The 20748-nt window shown below is 42.0% G+C and overlaps 2 protein-coding genes across 2 annotated transcripts; both read right to left on the bottom strand.

Annotated features, from left to right (window-relative positions):
- Window positions 1-2528: 2528 nt before the first annotated feature.
- LOC308365790 (lecithin retinol acyltransferase-like) lies at window positions 2529-3779 on the bottom strand (the record flags this gene model as incomplete). The annotated part of the gene is made up of 2 exons (XM_080839389.1): window positions 2529-2681; window positions 3249-3779. 2 exons carry the CDS (start codon window positions 3777-3779, stop codon window positions 2529-2531), a joined length of 684 nt encoding a protein of 227 aa, XP_080695515.1.
- Window positions 3780-7465: 3686 nt separating this feature from the next.
- On the bottom strand, window positions 7466-20255 carry LOC308366353 (uncharacterized protein). The gene is made up of 20 exons (XM_080840028.1): window positions 19931-20255; window positions 17757-17857; window positions 17373-17442; window positions 16728-16858; window positions 16309-16397; window positions 16055-16154; window positions 15635-15678; window positions 14984-15061; window positions 14341-14537; window positions 13923-13987; window positions 13598-13704; window positions 12906-13008; window positions 12214-12313; window positions 12047-12086; window positions 11810-11861; window positions 11581-11689; window positions 10869-10952; window positions 9070-9193; window positions 8171-8261; window positions 7466-7710 (listed from the first exon to the last, which is right to left on the bottom strand). Exons 1-20 carry the CDS (start codon window positions 20184-20186, stop codon window positions 7636-7638), a joined length of 2016 nt encoding a protein of 671 aa, XP_080696154.1. The 5' UTR covers window positions 20187-20255; the 3' UTR covers window positions 7466-7635.
- Window positions 20256-20748: the final 493 nt, after the last annotated feature.

Below are 20748 nucleotides of genomic sequence, written 5' to 3'. Positions count from 1 at the left end.
TAATTTTTACACATGGGACAATCATTTCAAAAGTAAACTCGAAAGTAAAGGTTATATCGGATTATTGGTTATTCAATTGAAGTACTATTCAAGAGGAAAAGAACAAGTTTACCTATATGGAATTACTTCATTAAAGGGATAGTTCATCCAATCCTGAAGTATCATTCCTGTAGAGCAAAGTATTACGCTCATCCTTCCTGTGTCACTCAGAGGTAGACCACAGTGTCTCTTTCTCTAGTGTGAACTCCAGCTATCCACTAGCTCCTTCTGACCACTAACATTTTCCCCAGGGAAGTCATTTTGCACTTACTAGCAAACCCACTGAAATGAGACTAAGAAATGGCAACGGGTGAATTATCGATACCAATTATCAGGTGAATTTCCAAAACCAAGATACTGTATAAATAGGTTATGTGTTTATCCCCCTCCATAATGTTTAGATTTTGACATTTTATTTGAGCTATAGTGGTATAATGGTCACAGTAAGGGCTTCTTCCTTCATGGGACATTCCACCTCAAATCAGCAAGTGCCCTCTGCATGAACATCTTAGATTTTCTTGACAATTTGACCAAGTTTACCAGTTGTACCAATTTTATGAAGTGTGACCTTCTAAACTAATATTTGCTCAAATTTAGCCTGACATATATAATACTTTCTGAGAAAAGAAATCTGACAAAGGAACCCCTTGCTGTTTTTGGTGCATTCACAGACTGTGCAAAGCAAGGGATTTGTTATCTCAAAATATTTTCATGCATGCGGTTTCAAATTTTGAGCAGATATTTACCTTTTATTTAGTTTAAACCTTTGCCAGAGGATAGTCGCAGTGTTATCCAATGCATGATATCCTTCAAAAAAATTAAGAAACCAACCTCCAATTTAAAGTGACACTCTGCAACAATTTTACACTTTTTGAGGTATGGTTTTATAGGCTACTAGTTTTGGTACCATCCTCAAACTAATTTTGATAGCATATGGTCATGTGAAGGACAGATAAACACCTGTGTCTTAAATATGTACAAAAGACACAAACACTTTTCCAGATAAGAGACAAACATTATTTTAAGGGCTATTAGGTTCTGGAATCTCAAGAAGGTACAAGAGCTACAACCAAGTTTGAGGTTATCATAAGTCACTTTATATATTTCACACATATCATTTTGTACGTGACAGTTATACCTTGGATCTGTTGGACCAAGACCAGCTGTGTTTTACCTCAAGCATGATTGTACTGTGTAAGTGAATTATTGGATGTGTGATGAGATGACATGCCATGTTGCTGATATTTTGGTTTCTCCTGCATATTGAGGTTTTCAGGAAAATTATGTTTTGACATCTGACATCTGCTGGTTATCCAAGGTATAACTGACGCACAAAACTCTCTTGGACCTTACACAGTCCTGGCACCAACTTGAAATTCCTAAACCTGATCACCTTTCTTGCAAAGTGTTTGTTTTATTTGTACACCTCATCATACCTGTTCAGCGAGCATCTAAAATAAGATTGAAAATATGTATTATATAGATTCATGCACAAAACTTCCTCCTACAAAAATGCAATACAGACATCTCATAATTATTTTTTGTAAATATAAACATATCTGCCAGATGTCTGCTGTGTAATAGGGCAGTTCAATTGGGGGTTCAAAAAGAGTTCTTTTTTCCAGATTTCGCATGTTGATAAAACTGTGACTATGAACACAATCTTCTTGTAAAGTTTTAACAGGAAATTAAATATAGATGTAATGTATCTGTTAAAAATGTTAAGCCTCTAACATGAAAACTTGTTTAGATAACAAATCCTAAACTTTCCCCCAGTCTGTGAACACGCCATAACCAACAACTATTTGATATATCAAAATTATATTTGTAAGTATTAGTTTGGAAGGTCACACTTTATGTGGTAAAACATTATTTTTTTTAACTGAACTGGTCCAGCAGAAGGCATTTGCAGATTTGAAGTGGAATTACCCTCATATGGAAAGCCTAACCACAACTATTTGATATATCAAAATTATATTTGTAAGTATTAGTTTGGAAGGTCACACTTTATGTGGTAAAACATTATTTTTTTTTTAACTAAACTGGTCCAGCAGAAGGCATTTGCAGATTTGAAGTGGAATTACCCTCATATGGAAAGCCTAACTAAGCAGAATAAAAAGTGGACCGAAAATTGAATGAAGCTTTCGGCAACATTCTTACTGACAATACTGGAAAAGGGTGAGGTTCCTAACGGGCATTTGTTAAAAACATTTGATTACAACAAACTGTATAAACTGTATTTTAATATAAAAAACACTAAATACAACCAGGGAGGGAAATACATGGCAAAATAACATACGTTATGTATCGAGCTACAAGTTTAGTTCAGTCTAAACAATTGCCATAAACATTTTTACTCTGTGCCATCTATATCTACAAGCCATGCTCACTATATGTACAGTATACAGTACAGTCAAACATAACCCCATTGCTCACATATGTACACATTCCATTCATGGAAGAAATTACAAAGAGTCCAAATAAGTCCATTAACTTGCCATCCATAACGTGAATGGGATAAGGATGGTTGGGAAAATTGTGGCAGGCGCAATTCCCACGCAACCAATGGACACAAGCCCCAAAAAAGCTGTGAGAAGGATACTCCGCTGGTCCCGTATAATCGATTTCAGGAACTCTAGAAACTACAAGAGAACACATAAAAGACAGAGAGAGGCGGTGAAAACAACTTTTTAAAAGACAGGACCTGGGTTGCATAACTTTTCATTCACTTGTGCGCCCAAGCTGCCAGACGTTGAAAAGAGAGCCCTGTTCTGGGTGACCCAGATTTTCCATCAACATCGCTGAGTGGCTATTAAAACCCCGGACGTCTTGGGTTGCCCAAGTCGTCCATTGGGCTACTGAACAACAAATGAACACGCTCTAATAAGGCCAATTAGGCTACTCGAGCCGCCTGAAAGCGCGTTGACGCAGGCAAAGTTGGATGCACTTCAGAATATTACGACTGAAATGCCCTACTGACACACACTTCGAAACATATCCATGATAGCAATAACTGATTAGCTTGGCGCCATTGACTAAAGAATGCCTAGCCTACGGCACGAAAGATACAAATCAAACCATAGTGAAATACAGAATATAGGCTACTGGCACAACCAAATATGGGTAGGCTTAGTTTAAGAATAACATGAAGCAAAACAACTTAATTTACGTAGCCTTACATTATGTGGCTGGATGGAGACTTTACTTACCTTGTCCGTTTGAAGACATATGGCTGAGCCGTACCTGCAGTAGGTAACAAAATGCTCGCAATTGTTCCACATCAAGCTGTATTGAACTTTACCGATAAGCATCTCCGCTCTACTGGCGACTTCTTCACTAGGTAACGGTCTTTCTTTTACGTAGTGGTCCATGATGTTAATAAGGATAGGTGAACCATACGCAAAGTCCTCGACCGAATCCACTCTCACAGTCGCCTGCTTACAAAGCACCCCCAACAGCAATCTGTTGTTAGTTACGCTTTTCTGAATTTGACACTTATAGCCCGTCAGCATGGGCACAATATCCGGTATTAAATGCGCGACTTTGTTGTCCCCCAAGTAGATGCCGAAATGGATGAACAAAGTGCGAGGGACCTCCAGGAGATCCCCTCTCTGCAGCACCCGAGGAGAGGATTCGCAAGACTTTTCACGCTTCTCTTCTTCTGAAGGGATAAGACTAAAAATGTTAAAATGCGCAAGGAGAAACACTCTCTCCAGTAGGTAAGTCAGTGAATCTAGCATGATGAGTCTTTCGCCGACACTCACCCGACAGAGTTCTCATGAAGTTTCAGACGCATCTTGTTGCCGTGGGGTAGAAGGAGGGGGGTGGGGGGGAGATGACATCACGCCATCAGTGAAAAGGCCACTGGAACGACTCCGTGAAACGAGAGGTGTCACTTTTACCGGGTTTATAGCGCACATGAGAATGCCAAAGCGCAACAGTTGTGGGTGTCATGACCTCTCATGTCACCTTCAACCGCAGTTTATTTGACGCCACTGGAAGGATTGGAGGGAAAACGTTATTTGGAACTTTTGGACCGTTGTCACCTCAACGATGATTTCACCGGCAAATATCTCGTTTCTTACTCAAATAGTAGGTGAAACGCAAATATTCAAAAATAGCCACAAATGGCTTGGCGCATAAATGGAATCTGTTTAAACTGGGGGGGGTTCAAAATGAGTTCCCTCTTTCGAGAATTTTAACTTCTGCAAGTTATCCTGAATCAGTTTTTTTTTTTTTTTTTGGTTGGCGAATAACTGAGAACAACCAGAGGACAGACTCTAGGAATGGGGGAAAAAACTGCCGTGGCTGGGTTTTTGGCGGACTATTTGTTTGCCTGTGGTCGGAGAGTTTCGCTACGGCCATGTGGCATCAATTACAACCCAGCTGGCACGAGCACCACTGACCCCTTTACAACCAGCAAAGAGTGGGCGTCGCTCCCGAGAAGCCCATCGGCCACACCTGCACTCAATTAAACACAGCCTAGACTATAACACTATGGTATTGAAAGAAATTGTGATATGCAAAGAAGAAAAATTATATATAAAACAGAAAAAAACAGCATATCACAGACAATGCCATGTTAACTTTAAACTATCAAGTGTAATGCAAATAAAACTATAAAGAAAAATTAAACTATAATGCTGGCATCTTTGATCATGATAATGTAGTGCCTTTTTTTTAAGAACACACCACAGTGAACTGGCTTTTCTCCAACTTGCTCCTTTCCAGTCTGTGGATTTCCATAAAGTTACCTGCACCTAACGACATCAGTTTTTCCATTCCTTTCCCACTCATCCAGCTGGCCTGCAACTGGGTCGCAATCAAATGTTTAAGACTACAGTGGACAGAACATTGCCTCTAAAGTTAGGACAAAACCATTTATTCACATTTGCATTGGCCAAAAGGGCAGTCTGAATCAACCCAAGTTTGTGCCAACCTCTCATGAGTGAGCTAATGACCAGTAAGCCATTACGGCAAATTCAGATTCAGATTCTTTCGGAGGAAAAGAAAAGACAGATAATGGGTTGACTTGATTAAAGAGGATTTAGCCACAGGGATCCCAGCCCCTTCACCCCACTGATTGACATGTGGAGTGATCGGGGCTGCAGTGGGTATCAATAGCAGCCCTGCATGTGGTTAATGCTTCGCTGGGAGTGAGATTACCCACTGACCCCCCAGAAGCCCAGGGGCTTTCAGGAAAGAACCGATGATGGATGCGGAGACATTTATCTTCCCGGTTTGTTTCTCAGTGTGACTGTGAGGGACTGTGTGTGTGTGTGTGTGTGTGTCTGTGTGTGTGTCTGTGTGTGTGTGGTGGGTAGAAGACAGATTTGGAAGAGCAGAGTGAGAGTGTTGGTGCGAATACATCTGATTTATCATGCATGGCACATCTCAGAGAAAGAGAAAGGACGGGTGTCTGTTTGTGTGAGTGAGAGTGTGAGGAGCGAGAGAGTGCTTACTCACTGTCACTGCTGAATGCATGGAGGGAATGCTAACAAGTTGTGCTCCACAATTACCTGTTGCCTCAGCCATCACCGTTTGATAAATGAATTTTCTCCTTGCAACGATATAATGTTCACACAATAGATTCACAATTGACCATAAACACACACAAAGTCTGTTGTGTGAGTGCAAACGACAGCTGAAGGCGGAACACGGATCTACACTGAATGTATGTATACTCGCACACTGACATGCATGCAGTTTTTTTCACATGGCAAAGCTCCAAAAGTGTAAAATTAAATAGTTCAAATAATTAAATGTAAATGTAGCACATGGTTGAGTAGGGAAGAACTGTGATGCCCTACTGTGGCTGTGGTTTTCATTTAAGAGAGCCTGTGGTTTTGATGTTCCTGACAAGGTCATGTGTGGTCATTTACGAGGAGTGACAAACTATGTTTTTATGCAAGGGCCGCGGTCAGCATTAACAGACCGAAAAAGAAAATAGAGACGATTGCGACAGTTGGGTCATTGTTAGGTCAAGAAACACTCTTTGAGTTTCACAACTGTGGGAGAATGTTTACTAGCCACGTGAATTGCGTGCCTTGAGACACTTTTATAGAATTCCTGGTTTTACTAGATTTCACACAGCTATACTGGCTGTGCAACTGTGTGTTTAATTTGATCTTCTCTGCTGTGCTAGAGTTACAATGGGCAGCCCAGGGCAGAGTAACGCAGAAATGCCGTAGGTGCACCATAACAGTGAATGGCACCAATCAACTACTAGTCCGACACCTCAGAAAAGGATAGTGTTGTCATTTTGTGATGTAATGTGTTGGTGCAAATGAGTAAAGAGACACTGAATCGCCTGCTATGCATGAATAAGATACTGTAATCTTGCCATTATTTATAATATCCATAAGAACAAGCAGACACATTGACTCCCTGTTCCTGATTAAGATGAAAGTAATCACTCGACTCCAGACCTGGGTTTACAGCCGTCTTGAAGTGTGAGGGGCCCCATTTAACGAACCACCATAAAATACAGGATCTAACACAGTGGGTCCATGCAATTTAGCCTTGACAGAAACATCTGCATGCTTTAGGTACCAGAAAAACATGCAGTGCAATTGCTCTATAATACGCAAGCCAATACTAAACGGGCAGCTCTATGTGTCCAGTTGAATCATTGTAATCACTTGTTTTCTGTTTAATTCTGGCAGCCCCTTGCTTCAAATCTTCCTCAGAAGCGTCGAAGCCATACCATGTGTTTCAGACTGAACAGAGTAAGATAAGCGAGACCAGACCTGATACACTGAAACTCTTCTCTTCTAATCTTTGAACAGCAATTACAGTGTGATGCAATGCAGGTGCTAATGGAATTTGTCCTGGGAAAATGTCAATGATAATGGAAAGATCTATCTCTACCTCTGTGTGTGTGTGTGTGTGTGTGTGTGTGTGTGTGTGTGTGTGTGTGTGTGTGTGTGTGTGTGTCTGTGTATTTATCTTGCTATCATTTAGTAATTTAGTGTGTTTTGCGCTTGATTGTGTATGGGCTGTCATTAACTGTTGATATAACTGTTGATAATGTAATGTAACATTACTATAACCGACTAAGGGAAGCCATTTGTGATAGATATGTTTGTTAGTGTTCAATGGGACTGCTTCAAAACAGGAAGTCAGCATTATGGTCAAAATTACTCTTTCATCGCCAACACTGTAACATGATCCCAAAATTCCACGCAGCCATTCAAAGACTACCACAAACAGAGGAAGAGGAAGATCTACTTACAAAAAGTAACAAAGTCTCCCTTCTCTGGTAGACATTGGCAACACATGTCGAATTGCTACAGGGTGTCCCGGTATGATTAGGGTGGTAGTTTCAGGACGGTTCACTGTCCAAACAGTAGCAGTTTGAAGTTATTTTTTTCTGCAATGTGCAAGTGTTGTCACAAATTCTGACAAGAGCAGCAGTTTGGTGTGTCACAAAATAACCTGTTTTTATTATTATTTTAAATCTTAGTCATGTTATGAAATAATAATTCATTTCTATACAGATTCTGTTTCATACTGACATTCTAATGCTGTATTGGATATAAAAATATTCAGTTCATTAAAGTGTTACCAATGTTCAAAAACATAAGAGGCACTGCTTTAGTCCACCAGTGATTTTAGATCAGGTAGTCCCTTCATTTTGAAGTCAAGTAGCATCTGTCCATAACCTTTTCCCTAAAAGAATACAGAGAGCAGATTTTTAAAACTATTATTTCTATTTTCCTGTCATATTTAATTTTGAGTAGACTTACAAGCATTGTGCAAAGAAATAAGAGGGGTTTTAATACTCTACTACGTCCTTCTCATCTAAGTACTTTACTTTCCATTCCTAAGAGTACGGGTAGCATTTTAGTCAAACCCACTTACTAACAGAAGCACATTATAAACATATCAAAAATGAAATTTCCTGACCTGTTGTTACGACAGTCAATGTCCAGTGATGTAAGTGCCATACAACCATATTTGCCTTTAACCTGTTATTGCCTATTGTCACTGGTCGTAAAATTACACTGTTAAAATAATTGGGCGTCAATGTGATGGTCATATTGACAGAACAGGGCATTCATTATAACATATTTATGACAGGATGTTTGTATTTGTGTGCTTGCGTTGTGTTTACATGGGTATGTCATACCTGAGGGTCACTGCGTAACGAAGCAATCCCTCCCCCACCAAGGGAGTTCTGCAGGAGAAAGTTAAGGCCATGGATGCCTGGCAACTCATACCTGAGAACACACACACACACACGAAAGCTTCACTTACTGACAGGCGTGTGGCATCTTTCTATGGACTAAGATCTGACACTTTAGACTTACTGACGCCACTGAATATAAGAGTTGGATTTCAGGCCACTCCCCATGTTCCTAACCCTCACCCTAACCTTACCTGGTGCCACTCCCCATGTTCCTAACCCTCACCCTAACATTACCTGGTGCCACTCCCCATGTTCCTAACCCTCACCCTAACCTTACCTGGTGCCACTCCCCATGTTCCTAACCCTCACCCTAACCTTACCTGGTGCCACTCCCCATGTTCCTAACCCTCACCCTAACCTTACCTGGTGCCACTCCCCATGTTCCTAACCCTCACCCTAACCTTACCTGGTGCCACTCCCCATGTTCCTAACCCTCACCCTAACCTTACCTGGTGCCACTCCCCATGTTCCTAACCCTCACCCTAACATTACCTGGTGCCACTCCCCATGTTCCTAACCCTCACCCTAACCTTACCTGGTGCCACTCCCCATGTTCCTAACCCTCACCCTAACCTTACCTGGTGCCACTCCCCATGTTCCTAACCCTCACCCTAACCTTACCTGGTGCCACTCCCCATGTTCCTAACCCTCACCCTAACCTTACCTGGTGCCACTCCCCATGTTCCTAACCCTCACCCTAACCTTACCTGGTGCCACTCCCCATGTTCCTAACCCTCACCCTAACCTTACCTGGTGCCACTCCCTATGTTCCTAACCCTCACCCTAACCTTACCTGGTGCCACTCCCCAGGTTCCCACGGTGTCTCACCCTAACCTTACCTGGTGACAGATGGCTTGTGGGTGCCGTCCTGCTGGATGAGGTGCTGGAAGTACTCCTCCACCACTGAGGCACTCAGGTGCTTCTTCAGGTACGGGTAAAAGAGAGGATGCCGCGCGATAACTCCTTAAAAAATTTAATAAAAAAAATAAATAAACATACAGTATATCCCAGTAAACAACATTTACAACGAATAAACAGCAGCAGCAGCCCCAGAGATGAAGTGCTGTGCAGAGTAAGATAAGTCCAAGGTAGCCTAATGAAGCTGTAGATTGCTGCTATAAATGACGTGCAACCTCTGTGTCAGCTGTTGGACTCCTAGTTATCCAGCTATGAGATTATAAAACAATGGGTTGAACCGAAATAGTAATAAGGCATGCTCATTCATGTCTCGCCACTTTTTTCTGTGATAAAGTGCAATCATTTGTGCTGTTACTGGGTTGTCATGATACTTTGTGTACTTGGTGTAAGGACATCAAGAAAAAGAAAAAGAAAACGTTGCGTGTGTGGGTTTGAACTTTTGAGTGTTGTGATGTTGACATGAAACAGAAAATCACAAGAATGCTTTTTGGCAAACTGTGTCCCAGGGAGTCTGTGCGAATTTGGTCAATCATTTTTTATTTTCAAAACAAATTTTGGTTTGAAATCATGAATTGGAATATAAAAATAACAAAATACAACACATATTTTAAACCAACGTATATCTTGGTTGTAGACTTCTGCTTTGGAATCTGAAGTGTGGGGTAGAGCCCCACAAAAGCACTTAAGAGCCCCACAAAAGCAGTATTCTCAAAATGGCCCAAGAGGGTAGGTCATCCGTTGAAATAGCTGAGACTATTAGTTCAGAAGTGAGTGGCCTGAAAGGGGTTACTGTCCAAAGTATAAGCAGATTTAGTGTCAAGCAAAAAACAAGCAGATTATGCAGTGCACTCTTGGAACTGGAGGTACCCAGCGCCACAGAGGTAACAATGAATGAAGTTTTGACTTTGGAGACACAAATTGTGAACGCAAGCTTTAATTATTAGATTGTTGGTGCAATAAAATATTCCATGAAATATGTGTTTTTTATATAATTTCTTTGTTCAAACTCACAATTACAAACAAAACAGGTAATTGTTTGGTTCTCTTGGAGTTGTTTTGAAAATGAAAAACGAATGACCAAATGCACATGGACCCGGTAGCACAGCTTCTAGCTGTGATCTGTCTTTCTGTGACCTTCCCAAATCCTTAACATCCTGTTTGACATTGTGAGAAAAGAACACTCTGGAAACACACTGTTTAAAAGACACATAAAACTGAGATTGAAACATGCTGATTTTGGCGTAGTAAGACCAGTCTGAATGCAAAGGATAATCAGAAGGAGGAGACATTGTCTCCTCTTCTTATCACCCTTGCTCTTAATGTTCTACCACCATGCACACACACACACACACTCACACACAAAATCTTATCTGACAGGCTATAGACATGCCTTATTAGTTTGCACTATTTATATGGTAGGCCTATTTTTATCTCTAGATGGACCATACAAATGACTGTTCTTAAATAATAGCCAGATGTAGGCTACAGTCAATCAGTAGCACTATTAACCGATGGGGATTTCTGGATTTATTTGGTATTTTGCAGGCTGTTCCACCCCTGATTCAATCCTCCTAAACTGAATGTGATTTGCTTTCACTGAAAAACTAAACAGCCATAGGACAAGTTTATCAAGTTATTGTGATACTTTTCTCAGTAAAAAGTTTTTTGTTGATATAAAACTCCCAGGGTTGTGTAGTGCGTAAACAAAAAGATGTCTCACCGATGTTAGACGAGTCACCTTTGTCCCCGCTCCTGGTGTAGGCCAAATCTTCCAGACGATAGTTGTGAGGGCCGCTGGGCAGATCTAGAACAGATGGACTCACTGTTAGAACATTTCTGTGGTCGTGTTTCTAAACAGCAGACCATGTTTGCGCAAGCGCTCTTTCCCTCTCTCTCCTCCCTGCCCCCTCTTGCTCCGAGTACAGAGCATTCCTCACAGACTGACAGTTAGAGCAGAAAGAAGCTGCCGGAACACCTCTAAAAAGAAGGCCCTCTCTCCCCGGCAATCATGCTTGTTTTGTTTATGTTAGTCATATTATATAGGTCATATTTGTGCATTCATTCAAAGCAACTTACAGGACAGAAGAAATCTACCCTACTGCATTAGTCTCATAAAGCTTTCACCATGTTCTGGTACTACAGCCATAGGAATCAGCAAGAGGGGCCCCCATACATTTAAAAAGCCTCTTGGTCAATAAATACACTACAACTCAAGATGGATAACTATGACTGAACATCCAAGGGTGTACAATGCTTGATAAGCGCCACGTGACCCGAAGGCTTTGTTTGACAACTTTGTGACAACATGTTCAAAACAATTCAGTAAACACATTCCCAATTTGATTATGTGGAACAAAAAGGGAGATTTTTTTTTGGGGGGGGGGGGGGGGGGGGGGGGGGAGTCAGTTCCCCGGTCACAAAGGTCAAGCTACCTGCAGATGTTTCAGGGGTCCCAGAGGGTGGGGGTGATGAGAGTGCTTCCGGAGATGGGGTCACTTCTGTGTGCGTCTCCACCAGCTCTCCATTCAGGTGGACATCAACCTGAGACACAGGAAAGAAAAGACAGATGGAGGGATGGGATGATTGATGGATGGATGGATGGATGTACTGGTTGGGCAAACAGATGGAAAAATTGACAGATGAAGAAGAAGACAGATATACCTTGACTTCTGCTTTAGGATGGAGGAAGAAGAAAGGCTTCAACACGGGCGATCTGCAGAAGAAGAAAAGACAAACAGAGGAATAAAAGTGGCAAAGATTTAAGTAGAGAGAGAGAGAGATAGACTATGTACTGTCTGTATATAAGTGAATGAAAATACACAATGGAATAGAGTATGTGTGTGTGATTTGTAAGAGTGTGTGTGTTTTTGTGAGCAGGAGTTTTTAAATTGCACACACGCTCTGGGTCTGCCTCCAACAATCCCTAGGAGCCCAGGAGCTGCAGTAACACAAAATACAGGGTATTAAACAACAGTCAACAACACAACCACACATTACCTTTAATCTGCACTAATTGGAAAGGAAATCTACTACGTGGTGTAGGTCACTTCCTGTTTGCCACCCACCCATGCCTGTTCCGGCAGGCGCGATTTCTCTGGCAAAGATCTCCAGTGCCTTCTTCTGTTTGTGATGGACAGCCATCCATAACACGACCTCTCTGGCACTCTACAGGGACATCACAGACACCAGGACCCAAACAGAATCAGCAAGGGCATGTCTCCGTTTTTTTTTCACAAGGACAAACTTGAAAGGGAAGGGAGCTGGCTTGGAAACTACAAACAGGACATGCATGCCGTTCAACAGCACAAGAGTGTTCAGCCAACAGCTGTAGGCTATTAGAGAGCTACATAGGGTTTACTGTGTGAAGTGTCAACCAACATGTCCACATCTGGAATCGCAGAAGTTAGTCATCTTGGAAAACACGTCCAGCAAATGACTCCGCTAGTTAGTCACCATTATTCAGGAGTTTGTTATATGGAGCCAGACGTGTTTTACATTATTCCCATCTGGGCCATTGCGGGAATTTGGTTGGAATGTGGGTTTGGGACGGTAAGCATGTTTTGGTGTTTTTGACGATGCTTCACGCACTGTGACGCCAAAATCAGTATGAACGTGCAGATTCGAGAGGAAAAAGAAAATGGGGCTCAGACAGTGGGAGGCCTGGATAAGGAAAGCCAGCAAGGATAGCACTGGCCCCCCCAAGACCCCGAGATTTCAGCTAAATGTCCCCAGACATGGGCCACCTGCAGTAGCTTACCTTGCCAGAGGCGTGCGGCCCATAGGTGTCCTCCGCTCCCAGGACCTGGATGTTCACAGCGCTGAAGTCCTCCAGGCCAAGCTGCTTGAATATGCGCCTGACTCTGCAAACAGGACGTAAGAGTGTGTCAGAGAGAGAGAGAGAGAGAGAGAGAGAGAGAGAGAGAGAGAGAGAGAGACAAAGAGATAGAGATTGTATGTGTGTCAGCGATGCCGTGAATAGTGAGGAGCAGCGTTGGTGTCAGAGAATCTTCAAAGTGGACCCTTACTGTTGCAACCCTTACGTATTGGGGAGACCTATAGTGGACTTTTCTCCAGTGGTGATAAAACATCCAAAATAATTCAGTGTAATTCATGTTCATTAAATGCCTTTTTACATAATTTTCTATCCAGTAAAATCCAGATGAAAGTGTTGAACATTTTGGAATCTCCTCAATTACCCACCAACTTATTGCCTTCAACAGTGTGCCAATGACACAGATAACGACTCTTTGTATTTGTGTGTGTGGCAGAGAGTGAGAGAGATTTTATGTGTGTTAGCATTGTGTATGTCTTAGAGAGAGAGAGAGAGATATATTACACGTGTATGCATTGTGTGTGCGTGCGAGTGTGAGAGAGAGATTGTACATGTGTGTGTGTGTGTGTGCGTGTGTGTGTGTGTGTGCGTGCGTTTGTGCATGCACTGAGGCAGACCTCTTGATGATGCTCTGTGCAGTGCGTCTTGACTTCTCAGCCGCTCTAGGCCCGCTCACTGGACACACTGCTGTGGCCCTAAAGCCATCCATGTATGTGGCACACACCTGTGGAGAAGTCAAAATCAGCTCATTCTCAAGAATACAAATTATAAAAATCTATTAAAGTGACAGGAGTATGTAAAAGATGAGATGCATCGTACCATAAAGTCATATATGACTTCATGTTTTATCAGTATGAGACTGATAAAACTGTTTTATTAACAATATTATCTTTATATATTATGCTGTTATTTTGTCATCTGTTAACTTCATCATAAGGTGACCTTATAGTCTGCTGAAGGTGGTAGGCCTTTGGCTCCAGCCACTGTCACTGCACCTCCCTCAGCTCCTGCCATTCAGAAAGACATGCATAATGGAAAGTAATTGTTGAATGATATTGTTAATTAAAGTAGAAAAACACTCTTACAACTGCAGTTCATTTGCTGTTTAAGTACTGTGACAAACGTAATGCAATACTGCCAAGGATATCATACATTTTGACATTAATGTCACAATGTTTTTTTGTGCGCATGAAGGCACAACCAATTAAAATCATAGGGCCCTATGCTTTTAGTAATTTGGTTATCACTGTTGCACCGCTGTTCCAGCTTGGTATGATATATCATATCGGTTTTTTTTCTTAATTTATTTCTTTTTATTTCTTCTTCGATCATTAACAAAGCATTCCTCTGTTATTCTGACCTGGTACTTCTGTGATAGTGACCTGGGAGAAGTCACACGTGACATCGGGGAGGAGGTATCGCCGCGGGTCACCAATTTCGTAAACGAGCTGTTCAGCCACTGTGCCAAAGGACACTAGGCCTCCCGTCCCAGGAGGTTTGGTCAGTGTAAAGGAGCCATCCGCAGAGCATTCCACCACAGGGAAGCCCATGTTATCCCTGCAGCACACAGTGGACACATGTTCATATTCACTGGAAATGCAAAGCTAGTAGGTTTATTGAATGTATAAAAAAAATACATTCAGTATTTTAATTCCACTGTTCATATTCAGCGGGGAAAATAATAGTCAGTATACTTAATGTATACACACATACTGACCATAAACTAAGACACTGAAATAATTGACTCATATTGGTAGTAAATGTAAACTTTTTTGTTTCAAATTAAAAATTAATGATGGGCTCAAATAAAATAAAAGTTTCATGATTACTTGAACTGAAATGGAATTTATTGGCGTTTACAGTTTTAATTTCAAATGTGTTATATTTAAAATATAACCAATTATATTTGTGATTTTTATTCATGCTTTAGTTTTGTTGTCTTTGGTGTTGCTTTTTCCCCAGAGTTTACTCCAACACTGCAGTCACCAGACTCAAGCTCTCACCAGTCAGGGACCTGATGCCAGTCAGTGAAGATCCCTCCTGTGCTCTGGGCTCCGCACTCTACCAGATGACCAGCCAGACTGAGAGAGAGAGAGAAATATAATGCCATTACATTTACATTTAGTCATTTACCAGACGCTTTTGTCCAAAGCGACGTACAAAGGAGAGAACAGTAAATACAATAAATACTATTTTACATAAGAGTTAGAAAAAAGTGCAGGAATGTAACTGCTGTAAGTGCAAGTTAAGTAGTAGTAGAAGTGCAAGTTAGGAAGGGAGGGGCTCTCTGAAGAGTTGAGTCTTCAAGAGCTTCTTAAAGGTAGAGAGGGACGCCCCTCAACGTGGACCTATGAATGAGAATAGTCTGGATTGCCATGCTTGCACAGGCAGCAGTGCTAAACGACGCTGGGGGTAAAACTTGCCCTTCCAAGAGCATTTAAGTAGATGAGAGCAGAACCAGCATTCACTCTGTAGGCAAGCATACATACTCCCTCAAATTAAAAATACCTACAAACATGTCAAAGTGGAACTCTTACATTCATGCAGAGTAACTATGTGTGTTTTAAGATCTTTCAATGCTCACAATTTAGTACAATACATTACATAACATTCAAATAATTATCTATGTGAAAAACATTTTAAAATCCCCCTACCTTCCAGCCGCCAGCAGGTCATAGTTGCTCTGATCCCAACCAAACTTCCAAAAAAAGGAGCATTTAACATATTAGTATTTTAAATACATACATACATACATACATACATACATACATACATACCGGTATATATATACATTAAAGAGAGAGAGAGAGAGAGAGAGATTGAAGTACTGACAATGGTTTCTTTTCTGTACCTCAGCTATATGTCCATGAAGTTATTACACACCATCAAATCATCTTAAGACAAATGATGACTCCTTACAAATGGCAACAACTGAGCACCGTCAGATAAACTGGGGTGGACATGAAGTAGTAGCTGGACTGTAGTACAGAGTGCTAATACCTTAAGTATACTCTAGTAGCCTATTGGCCGTATGGTGAGTGCGTCTGGGTGATGTGAGGGCGGTGAATTCATACCGAGTGCATGAGAGGGCCCAGTACCACAGCACTGTCCACACAGCGGCCAGTCACCACGATGTCTGCTCCCAGGTCCAGACAACGCTGAATGGGCACAGCGCTGGGGGCAGCACAAATAACTTGGTTTTCAATCTCCTCCAAACCCGCTTAGTCATAGCTCACAGCAGGTGCCTTTCTTTCTGTGATAATCCCCTATTCCTGTGTGGCATTTCTTAAAGCTGTGCGGTGCCAGGGAGAACCGCAGGTGGTCTTACCCAAGGTAGGCGTTCATGCTGTGGAGCATTTTAGGGAGGGCCTTCTGGCCGTCTGAGTCCACCGCTCTGACCTCACCCAGGGAGCCTTTCTGAAAGGGACAAAGAGAAAGAAAGAGAGAGAGAGAGAGAGAGAGATTTGCGAGATTACTTGCAAATTGAGGTTGAATTTAGTTAATGTATTAGAGGAACAGGCCACTGGGCTGTGGGAATATTCTACCCTGAAGCACTGGGGTAGGACTGGGGCAGGACTGCTCAACCCCAGGACATAATCACAGGTGCTGGGCAGGCAAGCAGCTTCACCAGGGAGCTCGTAGAGCTTGTTTGCCACACACACACGGGCAGAAAAAAATAAATGTGGGTGGCAGCGGTGGTGGATTATAGGGGCAATTGCTATTGAGCAAAAGATGAATTCTTCTAACCTGTGGCATGAGGTCATCTCCGGTCACCACGGCAATCTTCAGGTCAACGCCGGCCTTCTGGGCGGCTTCCTGCAGCGCGGCAGCACACGCCAGAGGGTTAACGCCACCAGCGTTGCTCACCACACGGATACCTGTGGGGGGCGCCAGAGGACCACTTTAGAAGTTACTACTATGGTTGCACAGTCTGTGTGTGCTTCTACCTGGGTGTTCTCTTTGTGTGTATGTGTAAGGGATAGAGACACAACACCTGTTCATGAACATGGGATTAAATGGGACCACATAAACAAACTGACTGTGAAAGTTAATGTTGATGGTTAGGCATAGATGTGAGTTCCTAACGTAAGTGTGTGGCTGTGTGTGAGTGTGCATGTATGTATGTGTGTGAGTATGTATGTGCCTGAGTGTGTGTGTGTCTGTGTGTTTGTGTGTCTGTGTGTCTATATGTTTGTGTGTATGTGTGTATGTGTGTCTGTGCGTCTGTGCGTCTGTGCTTCTGTGCGTCTGTGTGTGAGTGTGTGTGTCTGTGTGAGTATGCGTGTGTGAGTATGCGTGTGTGTGTATGTGTGAGAAGGTATGTGTGAAGGTGTGAGTGTGTGAGTGTGTGTGTGTGCGTGAGTGTGTGTTTGTGTGCGCAGTCCTTCACACCTTTCTTATGGATGTCTTTGATGAATGGTGCTACAGCAGACATGACAAAATCTGGAGCATACCCTAGATTCTAGAAGAGAGGAAAAACACAGATTGAAGCTCAACAACTGAAGTTCAAAAGATGTGTGTGTGTGAGAGACAGAAACAGAGAGCAGGTACAGAAAAGCAATTATGTGAGTGTTTGTGAAGTGTGTGAATAGAAACATGAGAAGGTAAAGCATGTGTGTGTGGGTGTGTATGTGTGTGTGTGTGTGTGTGTGTGTGTGTGTGTGTGTGTGTGTGTGTGTGTGTGTGTGTGTGTGTGTGTGTGTGTGTGTGTGTGTGTGTGTGTGTGTGTGTGTGTGTGTGTGTGTGTGTGTTGGGAAGTCATCCTCATTCACTCACAGGGACCTTGGCTTTGGCTGCTGTGAGCAGAGACATGGTGATCTCAGAGAGGTAGTCAAACACAAGGAAGTCCACATTCCCTTTATATATGAGCTGTGGTACTGTTGAAAGAAGGGGTAACACACGGTGACACACACAGGTACGGTATGACACCTACACAGACACACACACCTTCCCCCCCCCCCCCCCCAGACTTGTGATTTACACGTCTGCAGTGAGGAGCGGACTGCAGTGCCATCTGCTGACAAAGTGCTTATACATATACGCAGAGATGGGCAGTATTTCAATTACTTGTATTTGAAATACCAGTTATTTTACTTTTGAGTATTTTGTAATTTGTATTTGATATGGCCGATAAAAAACCGAATGTAATTTGTAACAAAATAGTTTAGAGTGGAGTAATTTTGTATTTAAAATACTCAAAATACTTTCTCCAGTGTTTAGGCAGAAGGAGATTTTTTTTCTGTCGGATTCTACCACTAGACCATCTAATCTGCCTCTGAATTTCATTGGCGAATCAATCATCAGTCAATTTGCCAATAGTGGCAAAAGTGGTGCTTCTTATGGCCCGCCCCTTTTTTCGCCCCAGATCTCTCTCATTGACAAAACAGGGCGGTGTTCGAAAACTTAGATAGCTGTCTTGATCCTTGTCAATGTATCTTCATTAGTACACCGACTAGAAGGAGGTTATTAAAAGAGCGAATCGAGTTGTTGCACTGAACGTTAGCCATCTTGACAGAATGTGACTTGATCAAATCCGTATAATGTCCTTATACGCAATTACGTATTACGAAAGCACGGTGGGGATAGCCCTCCCGGAAGCGAGATTGCAATGAGAACTCTGTTTTGTGAAAACTTGAAAGTCACACAGGTGCTGCCTGCAAATATTTATACAGTATATACCTAATCAACAAGTTGTTGTCTTTTAATAGCTTTGCTTAGTTACACTGCCATTCTGTGACTGTTCTTCCTTTTTGTGGGGTTCACCAGAGCTTTGTGTACATTATATAGCCCCAGGGGCGTAACTATAGGGGGTGGGGTCAATATGCCTATGGACCCTGGCTACGGGCCCCCTAAACCCAGGGGCCCGTAGCCAGGGTCCATAGGCATATTTATGTCAATCTAAATAGTCTGAATTGCCAAGTCACATTGCCCAAAATACTGATGTATACCATATTCAGCGAAAAAATTACACTGACAGGTGTTATAGGCAGAATATGTGTGCGGGGGGAGGGGCGTGGTGGCGGCGGCAGTGGCGGTTACAAACATGAGAAAAAAAGGATACAGGACTCAAATGTTTGGAAACCACTGACAAGGGCCCATCATAACAGCCTGCACCTTGGCCTCTGGTAACTACGTTACGCCACTGTATAGCCTAAACCTGAATGTTTTGCTATACCAAATTGGAGGAAAACGGAAAATTCAGAAAAAGTATTTCCTATATTTTAAAAATACAAAATACATGTATTGTATTTTGTTACATTTTCTGGCAACAGTATTTTGTATTTTATTTTGATACATTTATTTGAGGGGTAGTTTGTATTTTGCATCAAAATACATTTTGATGTATTTTTGCCCATCTCTGCATATACGTAATCCACTTATAAAGTATCCTGCAAAATAACCCATATGTAGCCTACCCAGGATTTAGTAATGCAGCAAACTAAAGGTCATGTTCATAGCTAACTGTAGTAGGCTAGCTCAGACTACAAACCATTCAGACAATGAGTACAGTGGTAAGAGCATAGGCCATATAATGCCTCAGTGTCAGAATGGTATGTTTAGAAATTAGAATAATTGCTACAGGGTTTAAAGATTTTCGCAACCAAGTTTCTGTTCAAGCATATTCATTGACATGACCCTGACTCAATGACTGTAAAAATGTAATTCTACTTTACAGACGTTAGGCCTTCTCCCTTCGACCTAGCACCTGCTAAACTGTCAAGAATGCGATTCACTGTAGTACTACCAAATTGGAAATGGGATCAATTCAATTTCCAATTTGTTAGTATAGTGAATCGCATAGTGTTTTTATGATTGAACTCTGGACCACTTCATCCATCTAATTGGGTCAGAGTAACCGATCACGTGATCTATCATTCTTGCTGCATTGGAAAGCTGAACAGTAAGTTCTTAGTAAATTCTTAGTTTTCTGCTAAATCGATTGTTTATACCTGAAGTTGCGGTGTCTCCCCAAAAGCCCGATGCACAGCCTATGCGCACGGTTTTCTTTGCCGATGCTGTGTAATATCTCTTGTTCCCATGTCGAAAGCATCGGTTTCGAAGTTGCTTGATGTGAAAACTGGAAAACCTGTCAATAGAATGAATATGACGAAACGTATTATTGTGGGAAATCAGCGACGAATTACACGTCAACCACTGTAAAGTCCCGATTTGCACGGCACGCGTTGAATGCCATAGGTTAGACATTCCGATTTCAACGCAGTGAAAAGTTTATTGTTGATAAACTTGGTAAGTCAAACTTCAGTGGTAGGTCGACTCGACTGTTTTCGGAGTAACACCCTTAATCGTCCGTCTAGAAACTCGTCGCTTCGACGAAGACCCGTAACCGTAGACTATGCCCGTAGCTATGCTATCAGTACCATCGCGTTTAAAGGCATGTTACTTTTACTTTTCGTGCAGTGTGTCTACTAAAAAAACCTCCCCCAGTCCCGACGCTCTAAATGGCAAATAAAACTAGTGGCTTGGACCGAGCCATAAACAAAATCCAACCAATCAACGACTTGCCTCGGGAACACTGAAGGAAATTGTGTAATTTCATCGTCTTTTGAGTTCAAATATCAATTTGAGTCTTTTGAGTTCAAATATCAACAACCCTTCGCCAGAATCGTGTATTCTGCCTTTAGGCAATCAGATTGTAGAAGAAAATGTACAACCCTCACATAGTATATTTCTTTACCCAAATGTGCAGCTTACTAGGCTAAACAAACCAGGCTCAGCCTTCAAAAGGTAAACAATTCTATAATACGAA

This window comes from Sprattus sprattus (assembly GCF_963457725.1).
Source record: "Sprattus sprattus genome assembly, chromosome: 5".
In the NCBI taxonomy this organism is placed as follows: domain Eukaryota; kingdom Metazoa; phylum Chordata; class Actinopteri; order Clupeiformes; family Clupeidae; genus Sprattus; species Sprattus sprattus.
The sequence above is the reverse complement of the archived record's forward strand: the minus strand, read 5'-3'. Positions and strand labels throughout refer to the sequence as shown.